Below are 22,726 nucleotides of genomic sequence, written 5' to 3'. Positions count from 1 at the left end.
GGTAAGCTCTAGAACACAGTAGAACAGCAAGTTTGGAAAGCTACGTAATTTCATTATACTAGGCTATTGCAAACGAATTCGATGTAAATTGAATACCTTTGCCTTCAGAATCACGCACCGTTAGCAGAAATTTAGCTGCTAGACGCTCCAGTCTTCTAGAAATTTGTAAAAGAAGCCTTTTAGTCTGTAAAATCAATGCTCAGTGGTCAGGTTTTTATCCTTCAAAGGCTATAGGGCTACGAAAATTCATCGAAGTTTGGTGAAGTCATTAGGCAATGATGCTTTAAGGAAAATCACAGCACGTGAATAGTGTCAACGTTTCAAGAACGTTAGAGACCAGCGAGTAGGTGATAAGGTGTTTTGACCCAAATGACAAGAACGCATTGCCGCAAACGAAAAGGCCTTCCATAAAAGCAGAGCTTAAAGTCTAGGGGCCCTGTTATTCAAAAGTGGCACTTCACGTGTAACACGATACAGTTTTGTAACCTAAATACCGAAAATGCGAAAACTCACTAAAAATAGGTTTTTCATGAATTCACTCCAACGTGCAATTTGTAAAACCTTAATCAAGAGAATATCCAACTGGGGCATACAATTGGCATAGGCCTCATGCTTCCATCTCTGTCCAGCTGCAAAGAGAACAGGCAAGGGAAAGGCGTTGTTCTGGAAAGAGTTCGCGTTCGGTGGCGGCGTCGAGTAGATTATTACGTGAGGTAATTCTAGTACTTGCATTGGATATCCTGGAGATACTCGCCGAATATGAAACACTGAACACCGCTACCTCGAGCTCTTCAGGAGACTTATGGACCGTTACCTCCTAATTAAACGCGGTACACGGTAATCAAATCCACGGAGATCTCATCGCTATGCCTCAATTACGTGTTAGCTTCAACTCGCTCATCCTCCCGATTAAATTCATATTATTACGGGGCTTTCCATGCCTTGAGATTGTTGGGGAAGCATAGCCCACTATCGATTTACTTTGAGAAGCTATTGAATGGGGAAATCACATTTCCAAACGCGAATTATATGTATATGGGTATCCGAAAGTTGTCAGAGTTGTCAGGGACAAATATGTAAAAACAAAAAAGAGTACCTTCAATACGTATTAAAAAATCATCACTTAAGTTTAACAAATTCAAAAGTGAAAGTTCAATTTGTATTTAGGAATATATATCTATACATGTAATGTGTGGGTGTGTGTACACGAGGCGTTTATTAGCAGAAGAATTCATTGTACTTACATTGTTTTATTATTAGAGCAATATGTATGCTTTTGTCTATTACGTGGTTATGAATTCAATATAAGTATTACATATTACTCGTTTGTATCGTATTGCAACTATAGCCATTCTCAAGTAAGTGCCTAAACTGGCTGTATTTCTTTTCACATTTTGACATTTTTCAAAATAATACTGATGGCGAGGAGAATGAGAGATTGTTGTTGAACTCCATAGGTCCAAAAAAAGTCATCGAAGTAACGTCACAATCTATCCCAGGCGATCAATTATGTTTTCCCTTTTGGTTACTTTCAGATCATCTGGGTAATCCGAATGCCAGTTGTCTCCTGGCCAGTTATGCTCGGCGCTACAATCATCACCGGCTATTCTCTCGTTTTATCATTGTGGCCTTCGCTTCAGGGTCTTTCATCGGTTCAGGTGCGCTTCGCCGTCGCCATCGTAGTGTTAGCATTGCACCTATCCCTGGCCATCTCACTTGGAGCGTACGCGTTCGAACCAACAGTCATCGCCGTCACTCAACCTCCTAATCCATCTACCTTAAACAACTCAATGTCGATTAAGTAGGCGCGTTACAAGCTGTTAGACTGTTCGGTGTCTTCTGAGTCTGATATGCCCGAACGCTTTGGTACCGATGCCATGAACAGGTCTAATGCGCAGGTTATAGGAAGAAGATGAAGGTGGATGGATCTAATACAGAGCGTATGCGTAAGAGCATGCTTCGTGGAAGCGGAAAAACGACCTACGGATAGATTATAAGTGTACGTATAAACTATAACAGTTAGTAAAGTCATTATGCGTACATTTATGAACTGATATCTAAAAGTAGGGAAGCGAAGTAAACGTTAAAGCTGAAGGAAACAAGTGGAAATGTATGAGGTACGGGTTACATATATATAAGTTAAAGATTAAAAATAATAAGATTTAAAGAAATACGGTATGGACTGTTCCTGCAACAGACCATCATAAAGATATAAGTGACGCATATGACACTACTCGGTTGAACGACTGAAGTCACACTGAATTCTTAAAAAAATAAAAGTATATCAGGAACATTAAATAAATTAGTGGAACACTAACTTGACGCGTGGGTGTTAAAAACAAACTATCTTAGAATATAACTGCGTAGTTTTTCCTATTACGTGTATTAGATGTTTTAATGAAACATGCATACGAATGTCGATGACTAGTTAAAAATAGAAGTATCAGAGCATACAGAGCGTTCAAGCAGTACTTAAGGCAAAACTTGACACATTTAATTTTGTCTGTAATACATTCCATGCTTAGTCTCAATAGAAGGCTTTTGGCGACGCACAATCGACCTTTAGATGCCTCCTTGAGATCCTCAAGGACATGCTCGGATATATTGTCAAAGTGGGACAGAATGTCCGACAATAAAACAGAATATGGATAGATAGTATCGTTTCCATATTTTGCCACCTTTGCTCTCTACACTGGTAAATTCATTCAGTTCGGTATAAGCCTAAAAAGAAGCTGTTTTACGTGTACAACTTTTTTTCAGAGACAAAAAGACGGAGCAATATCAGAAAAGAAACAAGGAAGACACGGGACCAAAATTTATCTCGCCAATGAGATGCAGTGAAGCACCACCGAGATAATGTAGTCACAATGTAGTCCTTGAACAAATCCTTTGAAATCAAGATATTTCACCCCCAAGCCTGTAATTCTTTAAGGACTTTTCCAAGGGATGATTTCAAGATAGGATCAAACAGACCCTAAAGATAGCTACTCATGTAGAATTTTTTGGTTAGGGTCAAAGTATATCTACTTTTTCTATTACGGCTTCGAAGCTGAGTAATGCGCACAAATAAGTAGCAAGCCTATATTAGGAATTCAGATCAATCGAAACATTTTTCGGTCTTCGATCTAGATGATTCTTGGTTCAAGTGTTCTGTCCATGGAGTAATAATTTATTCACTAAACTATTATGTATTAGCAATTTAATACTCTATATATATCAAGTGTAATTAAATTTTTTTATTTTATATTTTTTAAATTTTTTCTAATATTTCTCGTATACACGAATTCGCTGACAACATTCCGAACAGTTTCTTTCAGGAATTTTTAAGTCTTTGAAATCTACTCAATAATGGCTAAAAGTATCGTAACTAATAAACCTTACTAAATAGATAATTAAGACGGCGACTAAAACCTAAAGTAAATAGAGGATAGTTAAACTTTGCCATCAATGTTTGTTGACTTGAATTTTCTTTGTTTTTTTATTCCTTTATCGTTATTATTGCTGTACTGTCGTCTGATAAAAATGTTCCATAATAACCAGTTACAAATGAGTGATCACGCATCCCCTTAATTGATATTCATACACACGGTTGTACAGGTTTTTGCCATATAACGACGAACGCATGACTTCTGCATAATTTTTACATGAACGTAAAGAGACACTTACTACTTATATTGTGCCCACCATTATTATTATTATTGTTTGGTTTTACGTACTATTCAACCTGTGGATTAATTAAAAGAACTTCCCGATTATCTCGATGGCAGTATCACTACATAGACGCACGACCGACAACTCGACGTACTGTCAAAACGCCTAAAGTTATCATTCCTCGTTTTGGGTCCGATATGACGCGATCCGCGTGTATGCTTCGCGAAATTTTCACCTGACTACATGAAAAATCAGTTTCTTTAGGAGTTGTCTACAGCTAGCTTCCCTTTTTGAATATACTAACTCACTATTGCTATTATTACACGCCAGAAATTTGTTCATTCAAATTCGACTCAGTTACTTAACAGAAGTTGAAGGAGTCAGATGTACAGAGTACTTTAATTTAGAAAATTTAGATAAGATCTGCATCAATTTTTAAATAATCTAGGTGCATACGCAATCTGCAGATCAGCTGATTCGCGTAAATTACATACACAGAAAAATGCCGCGAAAACTAATCCTACAAATATAGGTCCATAATATCATAAATATTTTGCACCAATCCTGCTTTTCTTGTACCCCATCAATATTACCATCCATTCTACTCAAGAAGTGAGATAACACAACTGCAAACTGAAGGCTCTCTTCCGTTTATAAAATGATTTGCCTCCCACTTCATTCACTCAACTATGTCAGTCGCATTTACCCAGTTCTAAAACTTCGTATGAACGAGTTGCGGCCTTGATATTGTCTGTATATACAAACATGTCCTTGCATTTTTGCTGAGAAGCTAAAGTCAGCTGAGCATTAATGGCGCGTGCCACCGTTAGCGAAGTCAACAGAAGCAACAAGTTGGCCTTACTTAGAAACTTCTGAAATTACAATCTCATTTTAGCCACACTCCGGCATAATTTTACAACCTTTTTACAAATAGTTAATCTGTTGATTTTTACTGCGTAACTGAGTTACTTTCGACAGTAGTTTCGGAGCGATATTTTTAGCGTTCCCGCAGTGCAGAATACAAGTAAGCTGTGCTTCCAGTGTACACAAAGTTGATCTCAGAACGTACGGGACATTTTCGTCTGGGATATATTATATTATACATATGCAAATCACAGCGTTTCCCTATTCGTCAGAACCGGCATGCTTAAGCGTAATATGCCGGCTCATGTACACATTATGCTTAGTTTTGTATTCACAATTTGGACAACGAAGGAGCCTTTCTGCAGTGTCATTAACAACATGTTCGTTTTCTTCGTGTTCCCTGACAGCTTGAACGTCCGAGAATACCTGTAATAGACATACTTGTTTTTGTCATTGCTTTCGACAATATCGAGGATGTAGAAGGTCACACAGCTGCCAGTTGCTGGTAAAAGTTGTTTTCATCAATTCCACAAGTAAAACATACGTCGTAAATAATGGAGAAGCAAACAGTAGTAAATATGGGGAAAACATAGAGGACCAAACAAAAGTTGTATCTGATAAAACGAAAATCTGAACGAAGTATACCTTGTGGCATGGTGAGCAAGAAAGGTTAGGTTTGTGGCTTCTTTTATGGATTGTAAGGAACAGTGGCGTATGTGTCCTGTAGTCGCACATCGAACAGTGGAGATTTTTTTCAACAATCATTGGTGATCCAGGGGTTATCTGTGCATAGAAGATCACGTTAACAGGTATGTAAACAAGTGCTTGTATATTTCTATAAAATTTGCTCTGTATACGTTCCCTATAACCATATGATTATGGAGTAACGGGTGCTGTTATTCTTATGAATTAATTCGGTTACATTTTATTACTACGTTCTAAAAATGATCCAAAAAAAAAATGTACCTCCGTGCTGTTGGAAACGTCTTTTAAATCCTCCGAAGCTGGAGCCGATTCGGGAGTCATCTCCCCTTCAATTTGTCCCCCAGATATAGCTGACATCTCGTTTTCTCTCACAGTGAGTGACAATGCTTTAGTCGTTGATCTGGAACAAGCCGTAGAGCCTTCAGACTGAGTTACAATATCCATGGACATAGTACAGTTCTCTGCTGCCCCAGGCCTAACCGAAGTATGATCCGTTTTTTCAATTTGCTTGCCCACGCATGAAGCCGGTGGGTGCTGTTTCTCCACGGTTTGCGAATTCTCTTCTCTTGCATTAAGTGGTACATCTTGTGAAAGCTCACTATGCAGTCGACTCTCTGAAGCTGCTTGGGGCAGTTTTTTTACAACACAGGGGACTACCTTTGATCTTCTTCCTTTTCTAAGGGTTGTTGACGTTATATTCGTCGCAGCAGTTATTGGACTTGCAATACAGCTTGCACCTTTTGGTGTTGATGACACAGGAAGCTGATATCCCTCCGCAGACGCTGCCGTTAATTTCGCCTCATCGGTATTCATTGGAGCATCCTTTTTTGTTTTAGCGATCTCGGTAGTAAGCTTTTTTGGGATGATTCTTGTTGGCGCCAACATGCGTCGAGGGGGTCGACCTACTTTTTTTGGACCTTCTCTTGCTGCAATTTGCTGTTGCGAGGCAGAATCCCTACCAAACTGCATATTTGCCATTTTCGGGATCGGGACCTTCGGTCGAGTACTTCGTCTTTGACCTTGCAAAGATTCAGCGACAGCATTTGCTTCAGGCGATCGACTACACGGCTCGCGTGGCACACTTCCTTCCGACTGTGAAGAGGACTTCCGTCGGCGTTTACTTGGGACAAAAGCGGGCCCACGTTCGGTCGACTTAGTTTGCTGGCAATCCACTGTATCTACTGGCTGTAGTCTACTGGCCGTAGTTGTCGGTCCCGCTTCGGCCATAGGCCAAGCAGGGCTTTCAGGATGATCCGATGGAAGAGCAACTACCAGCAGCTGCTTCGGGGGGTCATCAACAGTAGAGACGATTGAGGCCTTATCCTTGCCAACCTGTTCCGAAGACGCCTGCACAGTGGGTACATTATTATTTTTATATTCAGACGCTTCCTTGCTGTCGGTTGCGGAAGGATTAATCGAGGGTGCGGCTTGAACCTTCGGAACGAATTTAGGTATAGTGGGCTTAAGAAACCGTCGTATGGTACCAACATTTGGTTTTAGATTGCTTCTGCATAAAAGACCGACTTTTGGTAAAAGCGGTCGAGTAGTAGTGGTAGGTCGATGTCGTATGAGACAGTCGTGTCTTTGTGCTGCTATATTCAGCACCATCTGACTGTTTACATCGCTTTCTGTTAGATCAATCACGACATCCTCGCGATCAGGATCTGCTAATACTTGCGGTGGAGGCTCCTCCTCATCGTGATAGCTAACAATGAATGGCGATTCTTCGACGTCGTTAATTAAACAATCGTCATCAATCGTTGCAGTTTCGATAGTGACAGGGCTATCGGAGATGTCGACTAAGTCGGGGACATCCTCTGCCTGTGCTGACATTCCTTCTGCTTGATCTGGCTGTTCTTCCGGCCGCCGTTGAACCTTTTGTTGTAATGGATCCTGTATTTCCTCCTGCTGATTTTGGTGAGTAGCGCAGAAGTGTTCTCCAGCAGAAGTTGTGCCTGTTTCCCGTGGAACCTCGACAGGACATGATGTGCCTAACTTTTGGGAGGTAACGGACACGTGACAGGATGCACCTGTATTGCCCGTTGTTGAGTCCTGAACAACTGGGGAAGTCTCATGGTACGGCTCTATATTAATTGTATTCAGCGCATCACTCACAACGGAGGCAACCTCTGACTGCGTCATCGAAGCTTCGGATACCGGGACCGCATCGTGATAATTGTCTTGCGATTCTGTCATGAAAGGGTTAGCCACTGCCATCGGTATTGTCTCGTGACACTGATCTGAAGAGGAAGTACGCGTTTTATCACCGGAGGCTACTGGCTCACTGTTTAGTAATTCCTGTTCCATGGGGACTTGTTCTAGAGACGATGGATATGATGTCGAGGTAAGCAAGTTTCCACTTTCGTCACCAGTAACGAGGCGTCCGCTGATCACGATCGTATTTGAGTGTTGGCGTTCAGCAGTTGAAGATGTTATTGGAACTCGCTGAGGAACCACAAGAACCGCCGCAGCCGTTGGAGCCAGACGCCTTTTAGCTAGTTGCATTTCGCGAGCAACTTGTTCCATGGCGACTGGTTTTTTCATCACTTCAATAACTTTAGATTCATAATTGCCTTCGCTTTTTGAAATCTTCAGCTTAAGAGCCATCGTTGGTGGGTGCATTGCCGTGGTTGTTACCTCATCAGGGAGTCCTTGAACTAAAGAAGTCACCTGGTTCGATAATGAGCCTATTAGACACTGAACAGAGGATGCAGGAGTTGTCTGGGTATGGGATACTGCTTGCATCTGAAGAGTCGATTGCGATACGGTGGCTGAACTGCTTTTAGACGAGGAAGAGGCGACAAATGTAGGTAGGTTCTTCGGATTAATATCTACACCGCGCTGGATCGATTCCGTGATCACCTGTACAAGCCAATCCACATGCAGTAACTTTAGTTAGTTGCTGTTAGCACCAGTACGCATATACTCATTCAGGGTAACGCAAGGGTATCAGTCATTTTTTATTGCTATGTTCGAACTACTCTGCGGTTTATATGAATCAACTTTATTGATGCAGGGTCTCGATAAACACATAGTTGTCTCCAGCCTAATAGGCTATCCACCTTCTCTAGCTGCGAAACCGATGGTATGCTGATCTGCTTGGGTGGACGAGCTTTCGACATGGTTGTACGAACGATCAACGGGGTTTGGGGTCGTACGCTCGAAATCACTCCAGAAGCAAGAGAAGTTAGCGCTGTTGATTGCGGTGCCTCGGACACAGACCCAACGGCCATAGCCGGAACTGTACCTGTAAGGACAACAGCAGCAGGTGACGCTGCCCGACGACCTGGAACTATAACGTCAAAGAAAAATAAGTAATTAACCAGTAAAGTCTGTAGGTTGGCGAAATAGTATTGGCAAAGGAACAGCAAGCGGTGAGTTCTAAATATGAGGACAGGTAGATATACGGGACGCACTAGCTGAATTTACCGACAGTGAGCAATAGCACATCAACAACGGTGATAAAAGAGGAACGTCTAATACAAACCAGGTAAGCCCGGTCTGATAGAGGTCGACTGTTCAAGCAGACCGCTGAAAATGGGGTTCAACCGTACCTCACTGAAAATAGCAGAGATGCATACATTTGGGTCAGCCATAACGATTTCTCTCAGTGCGCAGTGGAAAAATAGAGTGGCTAATCTGTTCATTGAATGTTCATTGAATGAATATCTGTTTAACCTAAGCGTGTGTTTTGAAATTTTCAGAGCACTATTTAGGAAGTAGATAGAGAAGCGATGCATATTTTTAATTTTATCTTAAAAAAGTTCAGCTTGATTCCGCACGGAACTTCATAAACATAGTAGTTGTTTTCAAGTTAATATGAGAGGTATCATAAAGTATAAAAACAATTTTGATTAGTTTTTTGTATGTTCGCATATTTTCGGATAGGAGAAGCTATACCTGAGAAAAGTCACGTTCTTACTAATAAAAAATGTTTTTCCCATTAGTACAATTTCTTTTCCAGTAGTAAATTAATGTTACCTATTAGATCTTTGTATTAGAAATGTTAAAACATACTTGAGTTCCGTCTGTAGTAGTTTTGAAGCTTTACTGTATGTACTATTTTTTGCCTAAAGTAAATACCCTTCCTTGGATTGAGTCCTGTTGGGCTGTGATTTAGCTTGAATGACAGGCTGTGCTACAACTTGTGCAACAATGGGCTCCATCCTTTCAAGCGGATTGACCATTATGGGAGGCAGCAGAGGTTCCTTGGCTGATGGCAAAATCGTTAAAAGATACAAACAAAGATTCAAACCATTACAAACTTGTGTCGCCTTAACTTGATGATTAGGTGAAGATTTAGCGGATATTTTAATTTCATATAGACAAAAGTCGTACAGAAAAAACTTAACAGCGTTGACAATCTATAAACGGCCCTTGTATGCACGACCTTGAAAAGTATCAAAGGGACCTTGGAACTGTGTAGGTAATTCGACCTCACAACACTGACTCAAATAATAACCTGAATAATAATTGCGTTGCACGAGACTATTAAATTAATACATTAATTTTGCACTCAGCTTTAACTCATTAAGACCAGAGAATCATGTCTGAAACGTAGGTGCCAACATTTGAGTTGAAATATGTGGAAATAAGAAGCAAATTGTAGCAGAAGAACTAAAGTGAAAAAACCATCGCAATTTACCGGAAGTTCGAAGACGAGCTAATGGAGTTCGAGGTGACTGCGGGATAGTCGAACGCACCGTTGACGCGCTAGGAGCTGACCCTGTATTTAGAATTGGTCGATCGCAGTTGCATAACATCATTTAGCTAAGTTTAGTAACAAATACATATTTGGCTCGTGAGTAGCATACACAAAGCACCAAATAGAACTAAAAGAACATGACTACACGGTGCTTGTTCTGTCTTCATATTCAAATACCTTAAGGATATACATCACCTTTGGGCCGAATAGAGTAATAGTAACATGTCCTCCTATAACCTGAAGCGAATAAAATCGAATCTTCAAAACAACTGCTTTTTTGAGTACTTATAATAAATTATAATAAATATATTACCATAAATACTACATTATTAGTAATTCAATAATTTTATGCATATCGTACGTGTATATTGGGCCATTCTTTCGTTTTTACTAAAATAAATTCGATTTAAATTTTCGAAAATTAGTGGAGCCTATAAATTAGCTGCACCAGAGAGCAATAGTTTGATACTCGATTGATATACAGCCATATTTTCTTTGATATCATGCTATTTTCTAAGAAAATTGCTAATAAAGAACCCAATAATGCAACATATGAAGCCTATCGAACGATCCTCGAAAATATCTGTTGTTGAAAGTTTAAAAAATACATATTCAAGGGCACGTTGTTATCAACGAGGGCTTTTTTTTTGAGATACTTGCAATCTAAGTGTTGAGACCACGCATGTATTTTGGACTGCTACGAACTTCAGCTATAATAAGATCACGCCAAGGTATGTACATCACATGAATGCTTAAAATATTTATACTTCGTTTATATTTTATATTAAATGACAAATCCAAGCTACTTCCAGTCTTCCGTCGAGCCCATAAGCATTGTTATTTTCTCGAAAAACGCACGTACGATGGTTCTACATGTGTGCTGTTTATAAAATATAGTTGCGGCCGCGTCCTGACCAACTTCCCGTAAATGTTTTACTTTCAGTATTTTTTTCGTGTGTACACAAGAAATTACGTTTTCTATTTATGTACCTTTCAAGTGATTTTTACATACATAAGTGTCGTGCAATCATACGTAATTTGTAAAACTTATATAAATATTGTGCCAAAGAAGCGAAGTACAAAAACCTTACAAAACTGAGTATTTATTAAACATAGCAAAAGTCATCGCTGACGAAATCTTGAGGCTGTGATTTTTCAATAATAACTCTCCGTCAGTAATATCGTGGACCATGACCTGTAAGAATAAAGAACGTTAGTCCAGCCATTGACCGTCTAAATAGCGAATATATGTTTCGCTCCCAAAGGGTATCTACACGAACTACCTCGAACTAGTAAAAAGCTTACTCTTCCTTCTCAAACTTCTTGATCCTATAATACAACGAACATATGTTCCTTGAGCATAGCGCATAAACCTCCATAATCAGCTATGAAACATATGGCGGGGACAATACTAGCTGATGCAATACATTCATTACGAAAAACATGATTAGGAGCCATATTCTATATAGATTATAGAAATAAAAACAAACAATTTGCCTGAGTGTTAGGCTCTCCGGTTTACTTCAACAATGCAGCAAGCAGCAACACCCGGCCGTGCTCAGTCGCAAGCCATGTTTTTTCTTCCGAAGTTTCGTTATTTAAAACATTTTTGTCGCACACGATAACTTTAATAGAAAACGCCTAACATTTTGAAGCTCTGAACGGCTTGCCGTCGATGTCTTTGTAGTTCAACATTTTGTCGCCAGCAGAGCAATTAATTAGATACTTTTGTGGCGCAAAATTTTCCTATTACGCCTCCAAAATTACATTACAACTACTGCTATTGTTATGACCGAATGACATTTACAAAGTACCTGTTTAATTTTACAAACGTACAGAGGAAAGCGCGGCACATCCTAACTATACAATAGCTTATCTTTTGCCGTACCAAGAATGACGACACCCTCTTTTTACGTTTAGGCCATTTATGGTCCTTAAGTATTGCACGCTTATATATATATATATATATATATGTACTCATTAAATATAATTAGAATAGCGTATTCCCTCTTCTATATGCGCTTGATATTGACAGAGCTTCTTTTATAACATAATTTGATCAAAGCAAGCTATGCTGATGATCAAGAAGCTTAACATATAGTTTTCGACTGTTGCAGAGATTTTCTTTTGTAGTTGCTGAAACCATTGACTTGCTCTTAAAGAACGTATGATATACGTCAGTTATTCCTATGCACGCAATCATACATCAACTCCAGGTCCACGTACATATTCCGGAAGCACGTCTTTAAATTGAAGTTATGACTTCACTGATATGTTCTCTAAATGATTTTCATCATCCAGTTAACTCCTTTATTTATGTGCTTTTGTACTTTTTTTTTTAAATTTTTTTGTTAACATCGGCGAATGGACGTGCATTTCTGGGAGAATTTGTTTTCTTAGTGTAAATATCTCACGTTCAAATCCTTATTTATAACTCCCAGTAGCGCTGTGAAACCATCAATGATTTTATTATAATAACTATTACTATCACTATGCACGTCGAACTAAGATAAGAAATGTAAAAATATAAGAAGACAGAGCCTGATGTAAAATTCATCAAGAACTCTAGTCTCGAAAATCTGTCTAGACCCAATCAATTGAAGTACCATGTTCTTATAGCCATTCAGAGTTGCAAAGATGAAAAAATAGCTGTTTCACACATGGTTGAGCGGTGGGCGATTGAGGCAAGGAATTATTGATAACGGCATGTAAGTCTATCTACAGTTTAATATTTGTTAATATAGTCTACTTTTTACGTTTTGGTAACTCATTTGAAGGTTCATTCCCTATAATCGCTCTAGAAAGCAGAATTTGGTTCTTAATGTTTTACTTTCAAAGCATGGTCCCATTGATCAGATCTTCTCGAAGTCCCGCAATTCCTTTACGGGGTGCGGTTAAAAGGTCCCTCTTGATGCGCCGTGTTCTACTCAGGTGATCTTTGCGGAACTGTACCATGTTCTGCATGTCTACCACATAAATAAAGCCAGCGATCTGTAACTCATGTCTGGAATAATGCACGTTACATAATCAAGGCAAACGTTAGCAGCCAAACTTAGCTCTAATTCATCAGTTTCAAGTTATGCCTAAATCGGTTTTTTCCCAACGTGCTTTATGGCGCATAAATTCCACTTACTCGGATTCACCTCTATGAAGCGCTTCTTCAATCTCATCCGAATGGCGTTCCTCAAACTGCCACCAGCCATTACGACCCTCGTAATACCATACAAATTTCGAATCAACATTCGACTTGGGACGATAGTGGTGCTGTTCCGGAACGAGGACTGGCAACTCCATATAGCCGGGTGGAATTGTTGCTCGGCAGAACGCGCACCTATAAATATTAGGCAATGTACAAGAAGCGTGCAATTCAAAGGTAAGAAGCATGGTAACTTCCTGCGACAATTTCTTGCGGAGAGTTTCATTCGTCGTTTGAAAACATGATTTACATCCTGGCCTCTTTGTTGTCTTATCGTAAATTGCAACAAAAAAGCTTTGACGGCGCCTCATAAATCTCGTTCGGGATAAGAGTGTGAAAGACGAAACAATAATATTGCAGAAAATTAATTATGTTTTGGTACGAATCTTTGATATACCTTCCGTGTTGACTTGCGAACCCCTTAGCGCAGAGATAACAGAAAACGTGTGAGCAGGGCAACTTTATTGGATGTGAGAATGGCTGCAGACAAACGGGGCAGTCGTTATCCGTTGACGAATTGGATACTTGGCTATTCTGAGCAGCAGAAGACTGGGGTTCTGTAAAAGTAGCGCTGCAGGTTGCAACGGCTCCGCTAACAGAGCCACTGACAACTCCCGCAGCAGAGGATACTGCATGACGACCATTGTGTGAGCAGCTTACCGGCCTAGAACAAACCGCCCTCACCTTGACAAATCAAATATTTACAACCAATCAAATTGTTAATAAATATTATTAAGTTATGTTATTAAACCGACAGCGCATCGTACAAATGCTTTACTGGTGAATTGCAGTAAAAGCTGTGAGCGTTACCAGACAGCCAAAAAACGGCTTCATTCAGTATGTATTTAGGCATTACGTAATTCCTTCGTAATCCTTATTATAATTATCATTTAACAACATATGCCAGCTTTTGGCTCGAATTATTTTCTGATGCAAACTTAAACTTCAAAGGGTATATCAGGTTCCCTGTTGAACTCTAAAATACATTAATTTGCAGGGTGTAGATTTAATTACGGCAAGATACGCATGCATTTATAGGCTTCAACCAGCTACTGCATCATACCAATGTCCTTTTAAGCAGCCCTGCGTAACATAGCTCGTGCACTAAGTATGAATAATTCATTAATTCCTTCTCAATATAATTATTGACATTTGCTGAATCCCACTGCAGTCATTTTAATTGTTAATTAAACCGTAACGGCAGTGCTCATTTGCACTGTGTGATAGAGCTGACACGACACGGATCATCTTCAATGTCACTTCAAACCAGCAGTAGCTACAAATCCAACTACTATCGTTTATTTTTGACTATGTTGGTTCACGTGACTTCTAAGCTACTTTGTGACCACAATGCCCTTAGAACTATTTGACCTATTCTTAAAAATAGGCCGAACTAACTATAAATGAAAGTCAGCAGTCCGTCAAACATAAATGCATTCCAACTCTGTTGTGCGCTTGCAGACAATAACAGCAGCGACTCACAGAACCAATAAACCAAATTAACCACCTACTCATTCATATTCAGGTTCGTTGCGACAGGCTGTAATATTTTCCCCAAAACAATTTATCTGTTAAAAATTGTGTCGGATGAAATAACACAACATAATACCGCAACAATAAATCACTAAGTGGTATCGCCACTAGTGTATCCATATCACTCAAGTCCCTTGGCGTTTATTCACGAACTACTAACCACGACAATGTAAACACAATATGTTACCTAGATTTCAGCTGACACTCAACCAGGGCAGCTGCTCTAAACACATTTAAAATAAACGCTATTTTCACGCCATCACGGTATTTAACGCCATTTACCAACCCATTACCCAACACAATATCGCCACTAAGCTTTGACCATTAACTCTATTACGTTGGTATGATTGAGGCAACAATGCAGCACCGCAAGCTTCCGCACATTTGACTATAATCCACTTAGTCCGCTTGCTTGTGTCTGCGTGGTTGACTGAAGGGATTGACCACTGGGAAATTGCCAAATTATTCGCCCGTAGTCTTACGTGCGGCGAGTTATGCGTATCGCAATGCAAAGGTCATATTAATTTTTAATAGGAATGCATGTACTTTTAATAAGGCTTTCTATGCAACTGATGTTTACAGAAACCACGAAAATCTTAGCTTTAGTGGATAAATACAAGTAATGAATGAAATACAATTATAGTAATTGTTGCCCTGTATCTCAATATGTAGTGTTCGCATAAAACAGATGAATCTTGTTTTATCTTTGTGTCTTGTGGAGTTTGAAGCTTACGAGAGATCCACTAAATTTAAGACTGAACGAAGTGCTTATCACACTAATAAGTGACTCTAAGCAATACGTTTATTTTAAATAGTCAAGTCGTTTCCTCCTCCTATCTCTATTTCTCTTTGTTTGTCAACAAACAATAAATCTTTCTTGAAGGGCACCCTATTTTCCAGTTCTACTCAGGCTACGTGATTAACGTAATATGTCTCCTTCGGAAAGTATTTTGGAAAAAAAAATCGCTAAATGTATGTGTCAAATAAAAATCAAATAGAAACTAAATTGTTGTGGATCTAGTTTATTAATGCGTTTCCTAAAAAACGATGCCTGCTAGACAAACAAAGAAATTCGTGACTAGCTATTCGACTGATGGACAACAAAATAAATCTTCTTCAAAGTATAAGCAACAGAAAGCAATTCATGGCATCAAATTTTTTTATCTATGTAATACTTGACTTTCCTTACAAATCGCCTTTATTCTAAATTTTCAGTAATACTCACATATGCATATTCGCTAGCATGCGGTGGCATAGTCTGATCATGCTCCAAGGCCGCGTCGTATGATTCCTGTTTCACTTGCCAAGCATGTGGGTCCTGATGTATGCGTGACGCGTCTACGACTGTGTGACCAAGAGTGTACGATGTTCCAGGCTGAGAAACGTGTGAAAAATGTCCACTTGGTGATTGTCCCAAGTCAAGCTCGACCTTCTCTTGTTTAACCGAGGGAGCAAACAAATGGAAGGCCTTTGTGTACGAATCTTCAAGTTCGCCATCTGTTAAAGAACCACCGGGTCTTAAAATTGTGAATCTTAGTTTGAAAATTGTTAACAATTTATTAATTGCAACAAATAGTGTCAATACAATAAGCCGATTGAGCAAGTTGAAAATGAATTAAGAGGTTTCGGCCGCTATGTATCTTGTCCACATTTTCCCTAGCCTCTTGTGCTCGTGTTGGAGCGCAAACATTAATTTACGTAAAATGAAATGGCTTACGCAGTTTTCGGGCTCTAAATCGCGTGAAAATTCTTCTCACAGTCCCTTAATGAAGATGATCTGGTGATGATAATAATTAATACCGCATAGCATGTATGAAAAAATATGTTTTTTTTCAATTATTAGTAACTTCCTTTCCTGTAACTATACATTTACCAATAATTAAGTCTCGTACACGCACCTTCTGAATTGGATTCGCCCACTGAATGCGACGAAAAGCCCATCTGGAAAAATATTTTAATAAATAACGTTATTTCTTTTTATTGACTTTGTATTATATTCGTAATTACGTACTCAGTTCAGTAAAAATTCCTACCAAAATATGAACTCGAATTGCCTACTTTTAAAGGCAAATTTGCTACACTAGCAAAGCAACCGTACCTCTTGTATAGCTAGGTCAGTTTTCGTCATAGCTGCCAAACAGCCGTCGATGCCGACCGCAGTTATCACACAATTAGATGCGCAGCTCTGGTCTATAATCATCCAAGCCATAATAAGACAGCTTGGCTTCTTACTGCTAGACAAAACATGAAACACCGGGACGCTGATGGAACAAAATAATTGTAGATAAAATGCCAAACAAATGAACTGAACTGGTTTAATACGAAATTGTTGCATCAACTAGGCTTTAAACCAATGACCCTTATATTTCTTAAATAAACGAGGTACTTCACGCGCGAGGACAATTCCATAATAGATACATAACAGTTATTGTTAGCAAAAAGGATACTTACCAAGACAGCGAACTTAAGCTGGTTGTAGTTGACAAAATGTGCTCCATAAGTTGATAGCGAAAAATGTTACAAGTAATCATAGCTTGTTTCGCTTTTGATTAATGATTTGGCATGAAACACTATATTACAACAATCCGAATCGTTATCAACCGTTGGCAAACAATAATTTCTAACCTCCATGTGTTCGCTACAGTACCACAGATATTAACGTACCGATAACTATAAAGAACGTTTCACAACCTATAAAATTAAATCAAATTAATCCATTCCTAGCAATTAATTTGGATTTTACTTTCATCATATCTTTTTTTCATCGTTAGAGTTCATTTGAGGTCTATTTACTACTGAATGTTTAATAATAGTTGGACGTATTAAGCAATACAGATTAATGGATCTCTTTGATCAGCGGAGTTAATTTCATACAGAAATAATAAAACAAACAATGACCAAAAGCCTAAATATATGGTGACTACGGATACGGATATCGGCGACGAGCTTTTTGAGACGATGCCACGTTGACAACAGTCGTACACGGGAAACCTCACAAAGCGTTTAGCTGATAAGCTATCGATGCTGAAGTTAAGCCGGGCAGAATTACTTCGTTCAATTAGAAACACTAGTTTTGCAACGTCACATTTTGCTACTCTAAAATGTTCTAAGTTCCGTCAACGTTATATACCACACGAAGAATATATACCACACAAGCGGTGTTATGTATACGAAGTGCTGTTTTTTGGCGTTTCGCATAGAATGATCCTTTAGAATTTCAATTTGGACCTAACGTAAATTAAGCATAACCAATGATCAGGTTGTTATGCATAGAACTAACTTATCGATTAGTGAGATGATGGAGTTCAGTAATCGAATTCTGACTGAAAAATGTACATTTTCAAATTTTATGCGCAGTGGTACTGCTGATGTTATCAGCATCGAAATTCAATTAAAAAAATAACACCACTGGTTTTCTAAATACGATTCTACATATATCCATTCTACGATGTTTTGTAGTACAAAAATTCAGTTACCGATTATGAGGTGCGCTATAAACTGAATAATCTGCACTTACAGACTGAGGGATGGCATTCGGACAGAGATTACCGTCCTGATCGAAGTCTTCATCACCAAAGTGATCTCTGAAAGAAGTATACACAAATCAAGTTTTGATTATGTTTCAGCCACTTCAAATACATGCAATAAAACGAGAATAGCTCAAAAAAACTTTGAGCGGAACCAAAGGTTGCCGTCATTCGGAGCGCGACTGAAGATGGCAGAGTAATTCGTAGCATTACTAAGACAACTAAACGGGCTTCTGAATAAATTCCTTATTGGCTGTAGCAGTGTCATTTTCTATTCCACAAATGCGCGTCATTAAAAAAATCGATTAAGCATTTCACTGTGATTTCTTTAAGGCATTGAGGCTGACGTATTCTTGGATCTATAATGTCAAGTAAATGGGGGAAAAGAGGGCTTTTTCCTTTCGTGTTATTACATAAATCGACATTATTCAATTTAGTGATTTTTAAAAGTATTGTCGCCCTATTATAGGTTGACGAGCCGATCAAACTATCACACAGTTAGACTTTATTCATAGCTTTTTGTCTTTGTGATTTAATTATCGATAAAGAAAGATCCACTAACAAATGAAAACAGTGACCTTGTTAAAAACGAAAACAATGTCATGTGTACTTTATGCATGACGAATACAATGTTATGCGTCGACCATTTTAAATTAAAGAATGTACCAATACAAATAAACTCTATTTCAAAATAAGTGCCTCAGGTTCAGTTTACCTAGTCTAATAGGGATGAGAAAATGATTTAAAATGTAACTTTTTTGTAGAAAAAAGAATATACGGGAAACAAAAAGACATTTTGATAACATATCCCAGTCGAATAGTTACTAACTGTCCTTCATGTGTACTACGAGAGCTTATAGGGCAGACCTTGTTTTGCTAACTGAACGCAAAGTTTAAGGTTAACAGGTGATGCCTTCTAAAATGTTGGCATTCACTCCCATTTACTTTAAATATTGCATATACAAAATATATCATCATCATCATCATCATCATCGCCACACAAAATAATCATCATCTTCTTCTTTTAAAATTGAGATCTTCCACAAAGTCTACCCAGGTAAATTAACTCTTGACTCACTCAGGTTTCGTGTAATCTGAAACAAGTTGAAACTGGGTCATAGGGTCTTCCTCAAGCAAAAATAACAGAACCTGCTCTATTTTCAAAACAAAAAATTATATGAACCCTTAGTTGCTAGGTCTGCCGGCACCTATGCCCCGGTAATAAAATTTTATACATGCTCACGTGTATTTATGGGAGTTCAGGCAAGATTTATGGCGCTACTATGAAACCCGTCATTATTCTTATATTAACGCTCAACTTCGGATCTGTGTTCAATGGAGTGTTCATGCAATGCGCGATGACAAGTCCATTTATCCAAAACGAATTAAATGGCAAAATGCACAAGACGCTAGAGAGGTTCTAGGATTATGGCTGTTAGTTCACACAGATTTATGTGTTGCACAGAATAGTCTTTCATAAAACTTTAGAACCAAAGAAAATAGCTTCTAGAATTCTTCTAGAACTTCTAGAAAAGAAAATAGAAACTAGATTAAATTCTAGAGAAGATTAAATTCTGTAGATACGGAAACACTGACGCGATGGTGGTGTCTCATTTACACTATAATGTAAGGCGTATTTATGGTAGCAAACCTATAGTAAGATAATGTAATAGGCGTCACCGAATGATCTTTATTTACTTAACTACTTTATCAGCATCATTATGCGTGTCTTGTTAATTTATGTTAAAGAGCTGTTTTAGTTATTATGCGATCTCAGAACTGCTACACGTAAACAAGATTACTCTAGTAATCGAATGGGCTTTTTAATTTCATTGTCCCGCACTAACAGCAACAATACCATTGTTATAGATGAGATTATATTCGCTAATACTTTCGGGACACATGTTTACCTAGCACACGCACTCGGTCAATAAAGTACCGGAAATTAGTTGTGTGAAAAAACGTGTAAAAGATTTAGCACTAAGTTAGGTATGCAAAATAGGTCTACTGCGTACAAATCTACGAATTGATTTGTTTATGAGTATTGATTCATGCTAGCCAGCCTTAGGTATGCTTAACGGTTTCTTTGCGGCCAATAAAATAACATCGAAGGAAGAATTTGTCATTTGTTTCAGGTGGTCTTGGGTTTGTTCTGATTTGCTGAAGACAGACTACTGCTAACATTATCAGCACAACCAACTAGTGCTGCAATCAACGGTAAGGGAAAATAGCAAACTAAAATGTGTAGATATGAAAGCCGCAAAAGAAAGTGCCTACAGAAACGGCGCTTCACAGGCGTATCTTTCCGTTTCCATTTTAAATCGTTGGGAGACGACATTTACCCAGTTGCACAGATTAGTTAGGAAATCCGAGGTTTATTTTTGCGAAATCTGCCTTGTTTGAACTCAAAATATTAACTGTGTACTTCCAAAAAAGTTGAGCGTGTTTTATATATTTCCGTTACTTCCAGCAAAATCTAATATAAACCAAGCTATCTTCTAGGCCTGACATAACTGTAAAAATATTTACTTCAACGAAAACAAACGGACTAGATACCTGTTTTGTTTGAAAAAAATTCCATCGCGACTAATCTATGTGGTAGTGGCCTTCTATTTAAACGTTTTTTTAAAGTCAATCAGTTTGGCTTAGGCGAGTGTCTTTGCCCAATTAATCTTGCAGAATCGTTCGGTGCGTAGCGAATTTTGATACAAATCACAAGGATATGAGAACTGAATTAATCCCAGTTGCGAACTTCTCATAGAGCGATAAGACCCTCTTTTGTTATTACTGTCTGTGCAATTAAATCAGTTTCGTTTTACGCGCAATACATGTCTTTACTGTTTCTCAGTTAATTGTCAGCATGTAGTATTCACTAGTTTAGCATTACGCTGATGTCCATTACCCGCAGGCACGATGTCACCGGGATCGTAATTACCTAATTCTAATATATGTTACTCGTGCCGTCTTCGTACGAATATACTGCGTCTATCGTACAGTATGATCACTGCCGAAATCATCTTCTCTCTATACTAATCCACAATTTTAACTACAAAGTTTTTACGCAGCGTTTTTAAGGCGAAGCGGTCACGCACCGACATACATAGTTGCCCCCGCGCGGTCGCGGCCCTTCATGCTTTAGAGCGAGTGCTTGGAGCCATCCGTTACGCGGGACCGTCCTCCGCGGGGTGAACGGCATACATCGATCTGAGCGGACTCCACAAATTACACAAGTGTTCTCTCGAGGCATTTCTGCGGGGCGATGGTGCACTGTTGTTGTAATGTAAAACAACTTTTCGCGGCACTACGTATCGCACTGCACAGTTACAATCTCTGCACCACGGACAACACTTTCTACAAAAAGTCAGCTAAGACAAAATCTTCGCAGACAATACTTTACAAAATTTCTTGCGTTATGTCGAAGTCACAGACAGCTTGTAGGTGTCCGCGAGTTGGCGAGTTTCGGCGGGAATTCGTGCGACAACACAGCGTCTGTTAGTAAACAGTGCTCAAAACAATTATGTAGTTCCTGTTGCGGAGAAAATATTTGACATGAACACGTCAAATGAAGCTTGACGTTATTTCAAGTATTTTGATGCATCGGATCTCTTTCTTTGTTGCTTTATTTCCCATATCGTTTGATGTTCACTGTGAAAGGGTTGTTCGTATCAAAACTCGCAGAGACAAAAAGCGGTTTAGATGCTCCGCGTAAAGGTCTCTGCTCCCTCTGTCCATTAAAATGTACACTGCGGTTATTACGTATATCGAAACTGCAATATCTTTACGGTAATATTTGTGCTCTGAGTGAGGCAATAGCAATGAACGCATTTCGCCAGTTTTGTAATCGAGGTCAACGATATTGTAAAGTATCTTCGGGGGTTCCTAATACAGTTTGTACCAGAGACATATGACACGAACCAGCTAGCCGACGCGTCTAATGTTTGTTGTCTTCGCAGGAATTGACCAGATGATCATTACACGACAGGAAGACTAGAGCCCCCGCACGAAATGAAGCACCTGCTGCGGACTTGATCGTGCCAGCGCGTGAAAGCTCACACAACATTATTGTTATTATTATCACCACATAATCAAGGTTGCCCTTCACAACAAACATACACGTATTCTGCTATTGCTATAAGTAATAAAGGTTTCTCTAAAAAAACAGCATATTGAAATTCTATGACATGTTTTATAAATACTAGTGTACCGCCGGCCTTTTTTCGCTAAACGGTATTATATCTGAGTTATTCCAATACTGCGACACACTGTCGGTTTAAAACATTTCTTGACGCCAAATAATTCACAATTCATTGTCTCACTAACAAATGCGATCAATTTAAATGCTCGCGGGCTTTCTGTGACCGCTATTTTAGCAGCAACCATGTTGTCTGCTGTGCGGCCGGTAAAAGCTAGCCCTGTTGGCCCTTGGAGGGAGTGGCGCTACCGGCCCGTTCTGCCACTCTCCCTCTTCCCCTCTGCCTCTATCGCTGTTTTGCGCTGCATCGCACTAGGCTTTACCGATTTCCAGTTGTTTGGGGCCGTATCTTG

At 39.1% G+C, this 22,726-nt stretch overlaps 2 protein-coding genes across 7 annotated transcripts; both read right to left on the bottom strand.

Moving 5' to 3' along the window:
• Nucleotides 1-3,216: 3,216 nt before the first annotated feature.
• On the bottom strand, nucleotides 3,217-11,283 carry LOC111267170 (uncharacterized). 2 transcript variants are annotated; one of them, XM_022845234.2, is made up of 7 exons: nucleotides 9,866-11,283; nucleotides 9,304-9,433; nucleotides 8,708-8,778; nucleotides 8,283-8,512; nucleotides 5,482-8,082; nucleotides 5,161-5,298; nucleotides 3,217-4,941 (listed from the first exon to the last, which is right to left on the bottom strand). In XM_022845234.2, the coding sequence occupies exons 1-7, from the start codon at nucleotides 9,984-9,986 to the stop codon at nucleotides 4,777-4,779; spliced, it is 3,456 nt and encodes a 1,151-aa protein (XP_022700969.1). In that variant the 5' UTR covers nucleotides 9,987-11,283; the 3' UTR covers nucleotides 3,217-4,776. The 2 variants fall into 2 exon arrangements, with proteins under 2 accessions (XP_022700969.1, XP_022700970.1); XM_022845235.2 differs by lacking the exon at nucleotides 9,866-11,283 and having other exon boundaries at nucleotides 8,283-8,778; nucleotides 9,238-9,406.
• A 134-nt stretch (nucleotides 11,284-11,417) lies between these two features.
• On the bottom strand, nucleotides 11,418-22,454 carry Rnf146 (Ring finger protein 146). 5 transcript variants are annotated; one of them, XM_022845238.2, is made up of 8 exons: nucleotides 22,097-22,454; nucleotides 21,274-21,707; nucleotides 18,172-18,238; nucleotides 16,553-16,595; nucleotides 15,880-16,151; nucleotides 13,519-13,805; nucleotides 13,059-13,256; nucleotides 11,418-12,929 (listed from the first exon to the last, which is right to left on the bottom strand). In XM_022845238.2, exons 2-8 carry the CDS (start codon nucleotides 21,426-21,428, stop codon nucleotides 12,758-12,760), a joined length of 1,194 nt encoding a protein of 397 aa, XP_022700973.1. In that variant the 5' UTR covers nucleotides 21,429-21,707; nucleotides 22,097-22,454; the 3' UTR covers nucleotides 11,418-12,757. The 5 variants fall into 5 exon arrangements, with proteins under 5 accessions (XP_022700973.1, XP_022700972.1, XP_022700975.1 ...); XM_022845237.2 differs by having other exon boundaries at nucleotides 21,274-22,454; XM_022845240.2 differs by lacking the exon at nucleotides 21,274-21,707 and having other exon boundaries at nucleotides 22,097-22,448.
• Between the last annotated feature and the right edge of the window lie 272 nt (nucleotides 22,455-22,726).

Source organism: Varroa jacobsoni, unplaced genomic scaffold (genome assembly GCF_002532875.2).
Source record: "Varroa jacobsoni isolate VJ856 unplaced genomic scaffold, vjacob_1.0 scaffold_1154, whole genome shotgun sequence".
NCBI classification, from domain to species: Eukaryota; Metazoa; Arthropoda; class Arachnida; order Mesostigmata; family Varroidae; genus Varroa; species Varroa jacobsoni.
Note: the sequence above shows the minus strand (reverse complement) of the source record. Positions and strands in the feature narration are given on the sequence as shown.